Source organism: Microtus oregoni, unplaced genomic scaffold, assembly GCF_018167655.1.
Source record: "Microtus oregoni isolate MIOR12 unplaced genomic scaffold, Mior012 000090F_ref0000504, whole genome shotgun sequence".
Lineage (NCBI taxonomy): Eukaryota > Metazoa > Chordata > Mammalia > Rodentia > Cricetidae > Microtus > Microtus oregoni.
The window spans coordinates 4,503,896-4,518,072 of NW_024544599.1; the positions used below are offsets into that span (position 1 = coordinate 4,503,896).

The 14,177-nt window shown below is 40.6% G+C and overlaps 1 protein-coding gene across 3 annotated transcripts in view; it reads left to right on the forward strand.

Moving 5' to 3' along the window:
• Anapc4 (anaphase promoting complex subunit 4) overlaps positions 1-12,604 on the forward strand; it is a 32,176-nt gene extending 19,572 nt beyond the window's left edge. For 2 of the 3 annotated variants that reach the window (XM_041643764.1, XM_041643766.1), the window contains 13 exons: positions 1,555-1,610; positions 1,815-1,861; positions 2,398-2,454; positions 2,923-2,979; positions 5,191-5,284; positions 7,131-7,228; positions 7,846-7,907; positions 7,988-8,026; positions 8,120-8,221; positions 9,388-9,462; positions 10,286-10,474; positions 11,758-11,881; positions 12,272-12,604. In XM_041643764.1, coding sequence (XP_041499698.1) covers positions 1,555-1,610; positions 1,815-1,861; positions 2,398-2,454; positions 2,923-2,979; positions 5,191-5,284; positions 7,131-7,228; positions 7,846-7,907; positions 7,988-8,026; positions 8,120-8,221; positions 9,388-9,462; positions 10,286-10,474; positions 11,758-11,881; positions 12,272-12,496 — 1,225 coding nt within the window. In that variant the 3' untranslated portion in view covers positions 12,497-12,604. The remainder of the gene's footprint in view (positions 1-1,554; positions 1,611-1,814; positions 1,862-2,397; positions 2,455-2,922; positions 2,980-5,190; positions 5,285-7,130; positions 7,229-7,845; positions 7,908-7,987; positions 8,027-8,119; positions 8,222-9,387; positions 9,463-10,285; positions 10,475-11,757; positions 11,882-12,271) is intronic. The other variant, XM_041643765.1, reaches the window with a different exon arrangement.
• Positions 12,605-14,177: the final 1,573 nt, after the last annotated feature.

Consider the following 14,177-nt stretch of genomic DNA (forward strand, 5'->3'; position numbering starts at 1 on the left):
TCTCCTCCTCCTATGGTTTCTCTTGGTCTCTGCTGGCCTCCAGCTCTGTGCCCCGTCTGCTCTTGAGCTCAGTACTCACCAGTCCTTGGCATTTCTAAATTTGTTTTTATTTCTTCTTTTTATTTTTAAATTTATAAACCTTATACCCCTCCTCACTCACTGTCTCTAATGTGGCTTGAGAAGATAGAGGGTATAGATGCTGATGCTCAGGAAACAAATGGGAGAAGCGGCATTGCTTGTTTTTCCCATAAAGTATTTTGTGGTTTACCACATTAGCTGAAAGCACATATAAAACATTGAAGTTTCTGTGATCACCTTTCAATATAAGTTGAAGACAGGTAAATAACTTGTTTCTTTCAAGTAAGTGAATTGCAGCATTATTATAATTACAGAAACTGAGGGGAAACTGAGGTGATGAACATTTTGTTGTTAGGCTGATTGTCTGGGGCAGAACTTAGCTTTTGGAAAATACACAAAGAAGCTTTCTGTTTTCATTGTTCTTGCAAAGTTTTTTGTTACATCACTTGGTAACTTGTAAAAGATGTTATAGTCTTCTGTCAAGTATCTTTATACAGAAGAGTAAGAGACTGACTTCATTTAATTCTTGGTGTGATAATACCCTGGCAAAGAGCAGCTTGGCAGGAGAAAGGGCTTACGGTACAGTTCATTGTAACAGAGCAGTCAAGGCAGCGGGAACTGAAAACAGCTAGTTAGTTACTTTGAGTGCTTTCTACTCATTTTCCACTCCTACCCGAGAAATGCTGCCGCCCACCGTGGGCTGGGTCTTCTTCATCAATTAACACAGTCAAGGCAGTCCCTCACAGGCTAACCTCATCTAGATGCTCCCTCTTGGAGACTCTTCTTAGTGATTCTGCTTCATGTCTTGTTGATCGTTAGCACAAACCATCACAGATGCCAGTTCACTTTTCAGAGCTGATCTACAGCACAGTACTGGGTGAGGGTTTGAAAGACAGGAATGAAAAGTCCCAGTGTTACTTGCTTAGGGTAATTACCTCATAGATGTAATCTTAAGGAGTTCGGAAGTGGTTTCTTTAAGATAAAGATTTACAGAAGTAAATTTGGTGATACATGTGTGTAATGCCCAGGGTAATTCAATTTTTGAGAGATCTCATTTATTGTCAGAATCCACAATCAGCTTAGCATGTCTATTGATGTTAGAAGTGGTGACATCATACAAATTTGTAGTGATGATTTACTTTTGGAGTTAATGTTTTTCTTTTTACTGATCAGTAAATATTGTTTTTAACTGAAAATAATGTTGAAAACTATTTCTTCCTGATTGTTTCTGAATACTGAGACTGTTACGCAACTTACAGCACAGCACTCAGAATCAGTTACAATCTAAATTACTTACTTTATTTTTTAAAAGAATCACTTTGCCATTTAAACAATATTTTTAGGGATGTGTTTGCAGGTGCTTAGATGTCATCCAGACAGGATACAATACAACAGTGTTGTATTTGATGACAGTTGGACAATGATGGGTGAACTGCACATGATAATCTTTGTTCTGTTTTATTTTTCCCTTTTTAGAGTTATAGACAGTAGTATGAAAAACTTCAAGGCGTTTTTTCGGTGGCTGTATGTAGGTAAGTTGAGTACAAATATAAATCAGATTTAAATTGTTAATAGTTTAATTTTTTTGTGAGAAATATGCTTCCTTACTGAAAAGATACTCTTCAAATAAGAGGTTTAGTGCAGTAAAGCACATTTAGCTTTGGAAATGTACCTGTAGTTAAAACTGTGTTTCTGGTGACCATTACAGATCATCTTTCAAACCTTTTTCTTTCCAGCAATGCTGCGAATGACAGAAGACCATGTGCTTCCTGAGCTGAACAAGGTAGTGGATAAGGGCTGCGTGTCCACATCAGCAAGTGTGTTTACACAGCATTCACAGCAGGGTGTCCCTGTGTAGCCCTGGCTGTCAGGCTGGCCTCTGACTCAGAGATCCACCTGCCTCTACCCCTGAGCACTGGGATTAAAAGTGTACGCCGCCACCATCCAGCTTTTTTTTTTAATCTCACATCACATTATTATGGCTACCTACCTTTATGATATCTATGTTTTCGTAAAGTTCTGTGACCTGTGAGAAAGCATCCTTATAATCCCTACACTAACTTCCTTAAACCTTAAATGCTTGCTTATTTTCCTTGAAAAGGCTATAGCACCTAAGTCAGCACTTGGTATGCAGTAGTTTCTAGTTATCAGGATTGTGGCAGGTACCCATGGTCTCTCCTGCGGTGTGTGTGGTGTGTGTAGGAATAAGCTGTGTGAGGCCTGCACGCCCACCTGGTCAGAACTCTATGTTCTGTGGAGTCTTTGATTGGGATGCTTTCTTGGTCTTGATTTGCTTTCTTTGTCTCATTTTGTTAATAGATGACTCAGAAGGATATAACATTTGTTGCTGAATTTCTCACTGAGCATTTCAATGAGGTAAGAAATTTATATTTCTGTGGTTTTCTTTGTTTTTTTTTTTTTTTGTTTGTTTTTTGTTTTTTGAGACAGGGTTTCTCTGTAGCTTTGGTGCCTGTCCCGGGATTAGCTCTTGTAGACCATGCTGGCCTCAAACTCCCAGAGATCCACCTGCCTCTGCCTCCTGAGTGCTGGGATTAAAGGCATGCGCCACCACCACCCGGCTTATTTCTGTGGTTTTTGAGAATAATTTTGCTAACCCTCAGCAGAAGTAATTGCATTTAATCTAATTTAGTTAAGACCTTAGTAATTACTTTTTAAAAACTATTGAGCTAATCATTGACCGTACTTACTTAGCACACACAGTCTGCTTCTTTTTGTGTGTGTCTCACAGTCTTTAAAAGAGTATCTGCAGCTACAGCTCTCTTGTAAATTACGTGTCTTTGCTTCAATTTAATATTGCTTTCTTTTTATTTATTTATCCTCCAGGCTCCAGACCTTTATAATCGGAAAGGAAAATACTTCAATGTTGAAAGAGTTGGTCAGGTATGGACACTGGCTTAAACTTGTTTGATTTTTAAGAACTAACCTTAAACTGAATAGTGTTAATTTGAGAGGGAGTTGGGGACATAGGAAGGGCTGAAGGGAGGGGACCTAGGATGGTTTGGAGGGAGAAAAGGAAAGGGGTGAAATAAAAATTAAAATGCTTAGTGATACTCTCTGTATTATCCAAAGTTTATGGTAATTTAATACATATATATTGCAGGTCTGCTTTTTTTTTTTTCTTCGAGACAGGGTTTCTCTGTGTAACAGTCCTAGCTGTCCTGGAACTAGCTCTTTAGACCAGGCTGGCCTCGAACTCACAGAGATTCGCCTGCTTCTGCCTCCTGAGTGCTGGCATTAAAGGCATGCGCCACCACTGCCCACAGGTCTGCCTTTTTAATAAAATGACCAAAGATAAATATTATTAAAATATTTGACTCAGAACCCTTTTATATTCTGAACAATTATGGAGGACCCCAAGCACTGGTAAGTCAAGTGTTAACTGCCACATGTGGATGCTATTGTTAGTGTAGAAATTGTTTATTCATTTATTAATTAAAAATAACCCACATGTCATTAATATTTTAATGGAAATTTTTAGTGGCCTGACATTGCTTTATGTATTAGCAAGTCTCATCTCTGCCTCGCCAGTAGAAAACAGTTTAGGTACCCTGTTCACTTCTGGGTCCATTCTCTGCTGGATGTGCTGATTTGGTTAATGTAGTTCAAGGATCTCTGGACTCCTGCTCGCCTGTTCTCGGGAGGGACAGCAGTGTAACAGCTTTGTCTGTGTCTTTTGATACAATAACACCAAACACAATAAATGATGGCTTCTCAGAGGTTAGTTTTCATGTGGAATCTGAGATTCTGTCAGTAAACTGTTCATTGCTTGATCACTGAATCTGTTCATCTTCTTTAATGGGGAATACTCTTTTATCCATGCGTGGCTTTGTAAAATCATGTCTTAGTATTTTTGCAAATCTTGGTTCTGTGAGGTCATGGATCTCAGAGGTGGTAACATCATCTAACGGTCAGTAAGTCTTCAGAGGTGGCATTTCATCGGTCACTAGTCTGGTCAGAGAATCCTTTAATACTGTGAAACTGTATCAGTGTCGCAGTGGCAGGTGCATGCTCTTAACTTTTAATTCTTGCTTAAAAGTTTGCTTCTTTATTGAGACAAATTCTTATGACGAATTCGCGTCTTGCTGTGAGCCTACAGTCTTCCTGCTGGGCTTATGTCTGTGCCATCGCACCCAGCTGGGAGTTTAAATGTTACATGGGCATGGAATGCCCTCTGCTTGTTTGGCTCAGAGAGATCAGCTTACTTTATTTTCCAGAAGGTATCTTCCTCATACCCAAGATGAATAGTTTTTCCTCCAGCCACTTTCTTAAGTAAAGATGCAATTCTATGTCTTAAAAAGTGTTTTGTCTGACTTAAACCGCAAGAGTTCCACAAGTGCCTCTCGGTAGGGTAACTTTCACGTGCAGCAGAAGCGCCGTGTGCCTTCTTTCCAGTTCTGTTACACAGAATATCAAAGATCTGTATTCAGGGGTTGAGAGTTAATAATCAATACTTTTAAAAGTATGAATATGTGGGGACAGAGGGCTGTAGTGAGTGCCTTTCTGAGCTGAGCAACTATCCTGATTCTTGGTGTAGATACCAGCCACGTTCCCCACCACAGTAAGAACAAATGCTAGGGCAATGAAAAGGGCTGTCGATGTGTTGGATCCCTTGTGTCTTGAGAACTCCCAGGGATCTGTGGCGACACTCTAGAGTACACTGATTGTTGGCACCTAATTCATAACAGCTTAAAATATGCCCGTGGAAATGAAGCACACACTTGACTCAGTTGTGATCTCTACACTGACTTCATTCTCATCTTTCAGTTTGCAGTTTGTTTGCTTGGCATTTAGCAGACTTTTCTCCTCTTACTTTTTTTCCCCTCAAGATAGGGCTTTTCTGTATAGCTCTGACTGTCCTGAAACTCCATCAGTAGACCAGGCTGGCCCTCCAACTCACAGAGATCCCCCTGCCCTTGCCTCCCGAGTGTTGGGCTTAAAAGCGTGTGCCACCACCTCCCGGCTTCCCCTTGCTTTTTAACAATAGACTTGCAGAGGATTTGGTAGTTAAGCACAGCAAAGTACTAAATAGGAAACAAGTGATTTGGGTAGCTCCATTCTTTACTGAAAGTCAGTGGTCAACTTTACTTACAGTACTTGAAGGATGAAGATGACGACCTCGTGTCACCCCCTAACACGGAAGGAAACCAGTGGTACGACTTCCTCCAAGGCAGCAGCCACCTGAAAGGTACCTCACGAGCTTGCTGACAGTCACCTAAGGCCAGGTCCTTAGTGCACAGTTGATAATGGAGTGGAGACCCGATGAATGTTCCTGACTTCCTATGGCTAGCTTTTTATGTTTGTTGTGTTTGTTTGGAGAGACAGCAAAACAACAAATAGGTTGTTATACTCTCATGATGGGTAGAAAACTCTATGACACCAACTGACGTGTTTTCTCTTTACATGATATCAGCCAGTCCCAATTCCAATTGAGGGTTCTGATGCTCGCTTCAGTATGACACCACAAAGTCTGTAGGATTCAGAGCTTAGTATTCTTACCAGGCTGCCCCACAAAAGTCAGTCCCCAGGTTGCCTGTGTCTCTGCCTAGCAGGCTACAGGGAGTGTCCATGCCTTCCTCTCTTCAGTGTGGAAATGCTCAGGCTTCTTAGCTTGCTTACTTAAAAAAATGCAGCTCAGGAGTAGCTAAGCAGGAGGTGTATGGAGTAGGAGTGGAGGAGAGGCCAGGAGTCTACATCCTCCCAGCACTCGGTGCTCACCAGCCCGGAGTCTCTTCAAAGCCCTAGCACATGGATCTCTTTAACAGATTTCATTACATACATGTGATTGATGATGTCATTGGTCACTGGTGATTAAACTTGACCTCCACCCCATTTCCCTCCACCGGGGTTGGCAGATAGAGTTGAAAATATAGCTTCTGATCAAGGTGCCCTATTCCGAGGCAGTTGAGGAACCTTCTGTAGTGGCCTCGGTAAGGCAGAAACCTTTGTGGAATTGTTCTAGGGGTGGGAGACAGTGATCGCAGCCTTTTTCTCATATCATTTTCTGTTGGGAGCTTAACAGACTAATGTTTAAAATACATTTACCGGCACAGTAAGAGTGTAAGGTGCTGTGTGTAGGGGATGCCTACAGAGCCGCAGAAGAATGGGCCTTCTGTCAGACTCTATTTATAGCTCTAGGAAGTCATTTTTATTCCAGGCAATTGTCAGAGCCTGCTAACCCTGTTTTGTTTCATTTGTAAATTACTTCATACAGTTATTGTGAGCAACATTAGCAACAGAAAAAGAATCTCACAGGGCTGAGTTCAGCAGTTAAGAACTGCTATCCTCTTGCAGAGGACCCCAGTTTGGTTCCCAGCACCCACACCAGGAGCTCACAGTGGCCTATAACTCAAGCTCTAGGGGAATCTGATGATGCAGACACTGGCACTCACATGTACAGACCCATACATGTGGATATAATTAAAAATAAATAACAAAACCAAACAATTTTGCAGAGCAGGAAGGAGAAAATGCTATTGCATATCACTTTGGTTTTGTTTTGTTTTTTGAGACACAGTGTTCTGTGTATCAGCCTTGGCTGTTCTGGAGCTCTCTTTGTAGACCAGGCTGACCTCAAACTCAGAGATCTGCCTGACTCTGCCTCTTGAGTGCTGGGATTAAAGGTGTGCACCACCACCACTGAGCCATAATATCACTTTCTACTGATAAAGTAGTCTTTTAAAAAAAGTTAAAAAAAAAGATTTGTGTAGAGTAGTTTCTTATTTCATGTTTCTGTTTTAATACCATTCTCTCCAAGATAACACCAGCTGCCCCTTGTCACCACAGAGCAGAGTGAGCTGTGCTCCTTCCTTATTAGACCAGCAGAAATGCGGGTGGACGTGGGTGAGGAGAGAAGTAGCTGGTTTAGTAGTGGGGGGTGATGGGATGCAGGTGCTGTGATGGTTCTTAATGAGGTGTATATATAAGGGATAAAAAGTCCATCCTGAGATATACTGGGCTGGTTCTGTTTTCTCCTAACTAGTGCTTTACTATAGCTTGTTTTGGGTTTTGTTTCTGTTTTTGTTTGAAACCAGAAAGTCCTTTGCTGTTTCCTTATTATCCTCGAAAATCATTGCATTTTGTGAAAAGGCGGATGGAGAACATTATTGATCAGTGTTTGCAAAAGCCAGCAGTAAGTCTGAAAGAAATGCATGTCTTTATGTGGAAGTGAGAAAAGCTGCAGTGTCTGGCCCGCTTATGTAAATGACCATAATATATAACTGCTTTTCATTGTTAAAATGGGCAGTTTCTTATGGTCCATCTTGCTAACTCCTTACATGAATTTTAAAATTGGATTAGTGAAAGTGTTGGCATCTTTAGGAATTTGTTTCCAGAAAGCGGCTTAGTATTTTTTTTTTAAGTTTTAGTTTCAGAGCTTGCATGTCTTGTTTTCACTGCTGAGTGGTGGATGTTGAGAAACTAGTGAAATGTGGGCTTTCATTTGCCTGTGCGTCATTGCCAGCTCCTTTTCAATTCTTTCTTCCTTCCCACCTGTCATTGAGGTTTCTCACACTAAGGTTTGATGATAGGGATTTTTAAAAACCAAACTTTAATAGTGATGTTCACATTTTCTGTAGAGTATCTTCATATCTAATTGCACTAATTATGTCTTTTTTCTTTTCCCTTTTTGCTTTATATTGGGAGTGGGGTGGGGGTCAAACCCAGCATTTGAACATTCTGGCTAGACATTTTTACCAATAACTGCATCCCCACCCTTGATAATTTGTTTTTAAATCTTACTCTATATAGGATGTAATCGGAAGATCGATGAATCAAGCAATCTGCATTCCATTATATAGAGATGCTAGGAGGTAATTCTCCTTACCTATTGTGTGCTGTACGTTTAGCAATGATTCTACGTTTTTCTCATTTTGTTTTCTTGTTGTTTTAGTATGGACTCTGCTCGTAGATTGCTAAAATTCCCATTTCTGTAAGTCTCTTCCCATCCTGTTTGAGAAATATAATTGTGTTTTAACCTTAGGCAACTTGATACCATATCCTGACATTAAATTTTTTTCTGTAGGTGGAATAATAAAACTTCAAATCTACATTATCTTCTTTTTACTATTTTAGAAGATTCGGTTTATAAAATGTGCATCTTAAGGAGACATACTGATATTTCCCAGTAAGTATGGATATGAAGTTTGAAATTGCAGAGATAATATTTTAGCATCATTATTATTATTTGTTGTTGTTTTGCTTTTTTTTTTTTTTTGAGACAGGGTTTCTCTGTGTAGCTTTGAAGCCTGTCCTGGAACTCACTCTGTAGACCAGGCTGGCTTCAAATTCACAGAGATCTGCCTGCCTCTGCCTCCCGAGTGCTGGGATTAAAGGCGTGCGCCACCACTGCCCGGCAAGATTTTATTATATTTTAACAGTTAACACAGCTTTTCTGCCATTGTTTTTGATTCTAAAAATATTTATTTGTTAGCCCCCCCCCCTTGTGTGTGTGTTTATGTACATGTGTATGCAGAAGCCAGAAGAGGGCTTTGGATCTCCCGAAACTGGAGTTACGGGCAGTTTTAAACTGACCTATATGGGCTTGGCTCCTCTGGAAGAGCAATAAGCACTCTTAACTGCCAAGCCATCTCTTCAGCCCATCATGTTCTAGTGAAGTTCCTTATGACTTTCATTTGTCTCTTAACTGTTCTCAGTTGTGTTTTTCACATCCTTAAGGTTGATGATCCCTTCTAGATTATAGTGATATATTTAGATATTGTGTGGTGACTCTTTTTTAGGATCAGAAAAACAATCTGACAATAGAATCAGGGTTCTATCAGAAAAACTCTTTGACATTTGCAGCCGTATTTCTGGGTGCATTATGGAAGGCCTCTGGGGCCAGTGATGTCTGTCAGTAAATGGAGGCTGTGTCCACAGAAACTCACTTTGAATTCTGAAGAGAGCTCAAGTTCACAGCTCCACCAGCACCTTAAGTGGCGCTAGATCTCTGTTTGAAAGGGAAGTTTTCAGGCTGAGATAGCCGTAGAGAAACAGTTTGTCCTCTCCATACGCCTTAGTGAAGCATCTAACTACTTTTTGTTGATGGTGTTTGTTTTGAGACAGGGTCTTACTGTGTAGCTCTGGCTTTCCTGTAACAACACACTTATGTTGACCAAATTGGTCTAGAAATCAAGAGATCCACCTGCCTCTGCCTCCCCAGTGCTCAATAGCAGCATTCTGTAGCAAAAGTGTAGAATTTTCCGTCTGCCAACTGCATTCTTTCAAGTGTTTAGGTTGCTGACTATTGAGTTTGTTCCATAAATTCTTCTTTGTTCCCTTTCTTTCCTCAAGATCTGTAAGTAATGGACTAATTGGTATTAACTTTGGGAGCTTCACATATTCCACAACTGAAAAAGTCAGAAGAAGGTAAGTTTTGACACTGGTTTAGATGATAAGCACAGGTCCTGGGGTGGGGGTTTCTGTGTACTCTAGTTATTGTGTAGGAGGGTGTCAGACTCAGTAATGGTAAGGGAAGTATTCTCTCCTGCAGAAGAGTAGGGCTCCTTATAATATATACATAAGGCTAATTTACTTAGACCTGATGAGAACTTTACAACCCCACAGGAATTTGTGTGCCCTTATGTGCTGTGCTTTCCTGCAATTCTTCTAAGCCAAGAAGTGATGTGGTTCAGGAAGCAGATGGTCAGTGAGACTGAAGTCTTTGTTACTGCCCTAAAGCAGCAACAGAATGAATGTTCATCTCTTGGTTTTCCTAGGGTTCAGAAGCACAGTAACAACCAAGCCAGCCCTGATGCTTTGTGGGGGAAGACCACTCTGACCACTGGCTGGTCTTTTTACTCAATTTTCTTTTCCCGGAATTTTTAGTGATACTTTGGAGATAGGTCTGTTTTTCAAGCGTGAAATCTTATTTTTACACTTAGAATATAACATGAGTGCCACTCATGAAATCTTAGTAGACATAAGGCATGGCCATTGATGTTAGGTGTAACTGTGAGCTAACTTCACAGATTTTTTTTTCTTTTCTCATGTTTACCTATTTTTAAGACTTAGTTATATTGGGAAAAATAGTACAGAAGGTAATTTAGAAATTTTTAATAAAAATGAATGGGATAATTTAGTTGTCTTATAGAGAATGTCAATGTCTTAAGTTATGTTTTTGACCTCAGTGTCAGCAAGAAGTGACCCATGCAACGTTTTCTTAGCAGCTGTGATCATTTTGCTTTAACAGAGCGTTCTCTCCTAGCACTTACAGTTGTCTAGATGCCCAGTTTTATGATGATGACACTGTAACACTCATCCTTAAAGACTCCATGGGACGTGAAGGAAGAGACAGGATCTTGGTTCAGTTGCCATTGTCCTTAGTGTATAACAGTGAAGATTCTGAAGAGTATCAGTTCACTGGGACTTACTCGACAAGGTAACTAATTGACTCGTAGGAGAGCGACAGCCTCATAGGACAAGAAACTATTCTCTTGTCCTGCCCCCACCCCTCCCTTGCCTCTTCTAGACAGCCTTACCTTAGCTGGCCTCCCAGTGCTAGAGCTACTGGTGTATATCACCATTCTAGCTAGCAATTAACTGGTGTTTTGTGTTTTTATTTGTTTGCTTAGGTTTTTCATTTTGTTTTGAGACAAAGTCTTAATATGTAGACCAGGTTGATCTTGAACTCATAAAGACACACCTGACTCGGAGTTTAAAGGTGTATGCTAACATGCTTAGCAACTGTATTTTGATATATATATATCAAAATATATGATGATATATATATAAGATTCTTCTTGTTTAGGCCTGCCAATTAATAGATTTTTATTTGGTAGGGATAACTGTTGAGGCAGCTGAATGGAAATACTACTTTATATTTTTTTGTCTGTGATTTTTCTGTGTTATTGTACTGGAAATTGAGCCCTAGGTTTTCCATATGCCAAGAAAGTTCTCTACCATGCTACTATATTCCATATTCCAACCTTTTTTTAAAAAAATTGTTTTGAGATCTGACAAAAGTCTCAATGTGTACCTTTGGCTAGCCTGGAACTCACTATGTAGCCCAGGCTGGCCTTGACCTCATAGGGCTCTGCCTTGTGTGTGATGGCGTTAAAGGTTTGTGCCACACCCCTCTTTTTATTTTTGGCAGTCTCACTAAATTGCCCAGGCTGGTCTTGAACTCACTCTGTTTCTCAGTAATTTGTGATCCTCTTGTCTTGGATTTCCAACTTGCTGGGATTACAGACCTGCGTGCTAAGCTCAGCTCATGTTCTGTGTGTGTGTGTGTGTGTGTGTGTGTGTGTGTGTGCACGCGCGCGCAGGCAAACTTTACTCACTTTCCTGTTCTTTTGGTTTGACAGTTAATGAAGAGGAATTCCTGAGAATGGGGTGGCTTTGTTTCATTTCCAAGGGTACTGTTAGCTGTATTTTGTAGTGAAATTCTGTTTAGATTTGTACTTAGTGTTTTCCAGAATTAGGACTTCATTATTCATTGTTCTAAGAGGTGAGTTTAGTTGAGTCTGACTGTTAAGTAACTAGATTCTCTCAAATTTTAAAATGCATTTATTTTCTCTCTGAAAGAAAATCAAACCTTAACTGGCGTGCTATTCTGTATGTTTGGCATTGCAGTGTTTTTACAGCCTACTTTATCACGGCTGTTTCGTGGTGGGTGCTAGAATTGTATTGAGGATGACAGTCCCTTTGACTCGTTTTCTGTAGGCTAGATGAGCAGGGCAGCATTATCCCCACACGCACCCTGCACTTGGAGAAGCACTGGAGGCTGCTGGAGAGCATGAAAGCACAGTATGTTGCTGGGAATGGCCTCCGGAAAGTGTCCTGTGTGGTAAGTACTGCAGGCAACTCGGGGTCTGACCTCATCTCTGCAGAGCCTTCATTAGATGAATGGTATACAAGGCCCTTTTCTCTGTCATTTTATGAGTCATAGTTTCTATTAACTATACTCATGTAGCAGCCTTGACTGTTCATCTCTTGTTCTAAGAAAGCTTACTAAATAGGTAAAAATCTCTGGATTTTGCTAATCTTATGAATTGTTTTATGTAGAGGTCGTTTTACATTAGGTGAAAGCTGAGTTGAGTGACATTATAGAAAATGATTAGGAATATAACTCCCATAAAGCCGTTCTTTGATTTAAGTTTTTGATTTTAATTCCTCCACACAATGTATTTGTTAAGCGTTCATTCAAGCAGTGTTTATCTGGCCTTGTTTCTGTTAGCTAAGCTCAAACCTCCGACATGTGCGTGTGTTTGAGATGGACATCGATGATGAGTGGGAGCTGGACGATTCTTCAGACGATGATGATGAGGCCGGGGGGAAGCCCATGAAGATCAAGGAGGAAGTGCTGTCGGAGTCGGACTCAGAGGAGCAGCAGGATGCTGCTGCCCTCGACCCAGACATAGTCATCAAAGTGGAGAAACTCGACCCTGAGCTGGACTCATGACCCACTTTAACAGCATGTGTTAACTGTGGCAAAAAACATAGGGGGTGGACTAAGATGGTGTGGGTCACATTGAATTATCTGTGTAACAAAAATAAATGGTAAATTTTATTTTTCATACTGTTTTATCGTTTTGGAGGTGAGTCACTGTGGTAGATTTCTTTCTTGCTGAGATTTCTCTTTCCTACTGTGCAGAAATAGTGTTTAAAGAAAACACTGATTTGATATGAAGAAAAGGCAAGTCATTTCTGTCAAAAGGTAGCCTGATTCTTCCTGTGTGAGGGAGCCTTACATTCGAATAGTCAGGGCACAGATTCCTGTAACCTCAGCACTTAGGAGGCTGAGGCAGGGGCTGAACTAAATGTAAATAACCATTTCTCCCTATATCTTGGTGCATTTCATGTATGTTATGTAAACATTTCTTTTTATTATTTTTGCTTGTGTGTGTGTGTCTGTGTGTAGTTATACAGAGGTGTGTGTGGGAGCCCTCAGAAGCCAGAGGTGTCAGATCCCCTGGAGCTGGAGTTAAGGGCAGTTGTGAGCCTCCCAGCATGGGTGCTAAGAACTGAACCCAGGTCCTCCGGAAGAGCAGGGGGCACTTTTAATTTCTGAGTCACCTCTTCTGCACCTACATTTTATATTTTAAAATCAGGCCTAATCTTTATTTTCCCTTGCCATTTAGGTTTCTAGGATACTTGGAAAAATTTAAAGTAGATTATGTTGATTTACTCTAATGCTAAGCCAGAAGATATATCCTGTCTTATGATTTAAATAACAGCACTCTGCTTCATTGCCATGTGATTATCTTTCTTGGCTCTGTCCCTGTTGATGTACGCTTTGGTGTTTAGATGGGTCCTTTTCTCTGTGTAGAGCGCTCTGTGTAAACACACAAGCTAACTTTTGGCCACTGGGAACTTGAGCTGTGCAGACAAACTACACATAACCTGACTTTAGAAAAGATGTGGGCGGTGTTAACTTCCTAATGCTCATGCCACCAGTAGAGAGATTTCAGTGCATATGTGAATGCTAGTATATAGGTCACTGATAAACGAAGGGCTGCTTTTGAAAGCCTTAAATATCTGTAGGCAAGAAGGTGTATTAATAACCAAGTGAGGGCTGGAGAGATGGCTCAGAGGTTAAGAGCACTGACTGCTCTTCCAGAGGTCCTGAGTTCAATTCCCAGCAACCACATGGTGGCTCACAACCATCTGTAATGAGATCTGGCGCCCTCTTCTGGCCTGTAGGTGTACATGCAGGCAGAGCACTCTGTATATATACAAAATAAAATAAAATGTTTTAAAAAATTAACCAAGTGAGTGGGTAATTGTAGGGTTGCTATGTGGTTTAATAGGTAGATGGCTCACCATTGAGTGTAGAGTACTAAATAGAACAGCAGCTCTTTGTTTTCAGGCTTCTGTATTGGACGTCCACTGAACAAAGGAGTTAACCTGTGCTGAAGTCAGTGTCATCTGAAAGAAACCAAGTCCTTCAGTCTAAACTTGAGAGAAATCAGAACAGAGGTAGTTCACCAAACAGTCCCTTCTCAGTCAGTATGACAGTGAAGTTCCTTCCCTCTGCCTTAATGGTCACAGAGGGGATGGGTATCAACTTGTTTTCCTGTGTTCTGTCTCCCTCTTACAAGTTTCAGTATTAACAAGATTAACTATTTGTTGTTTGTCTCTGT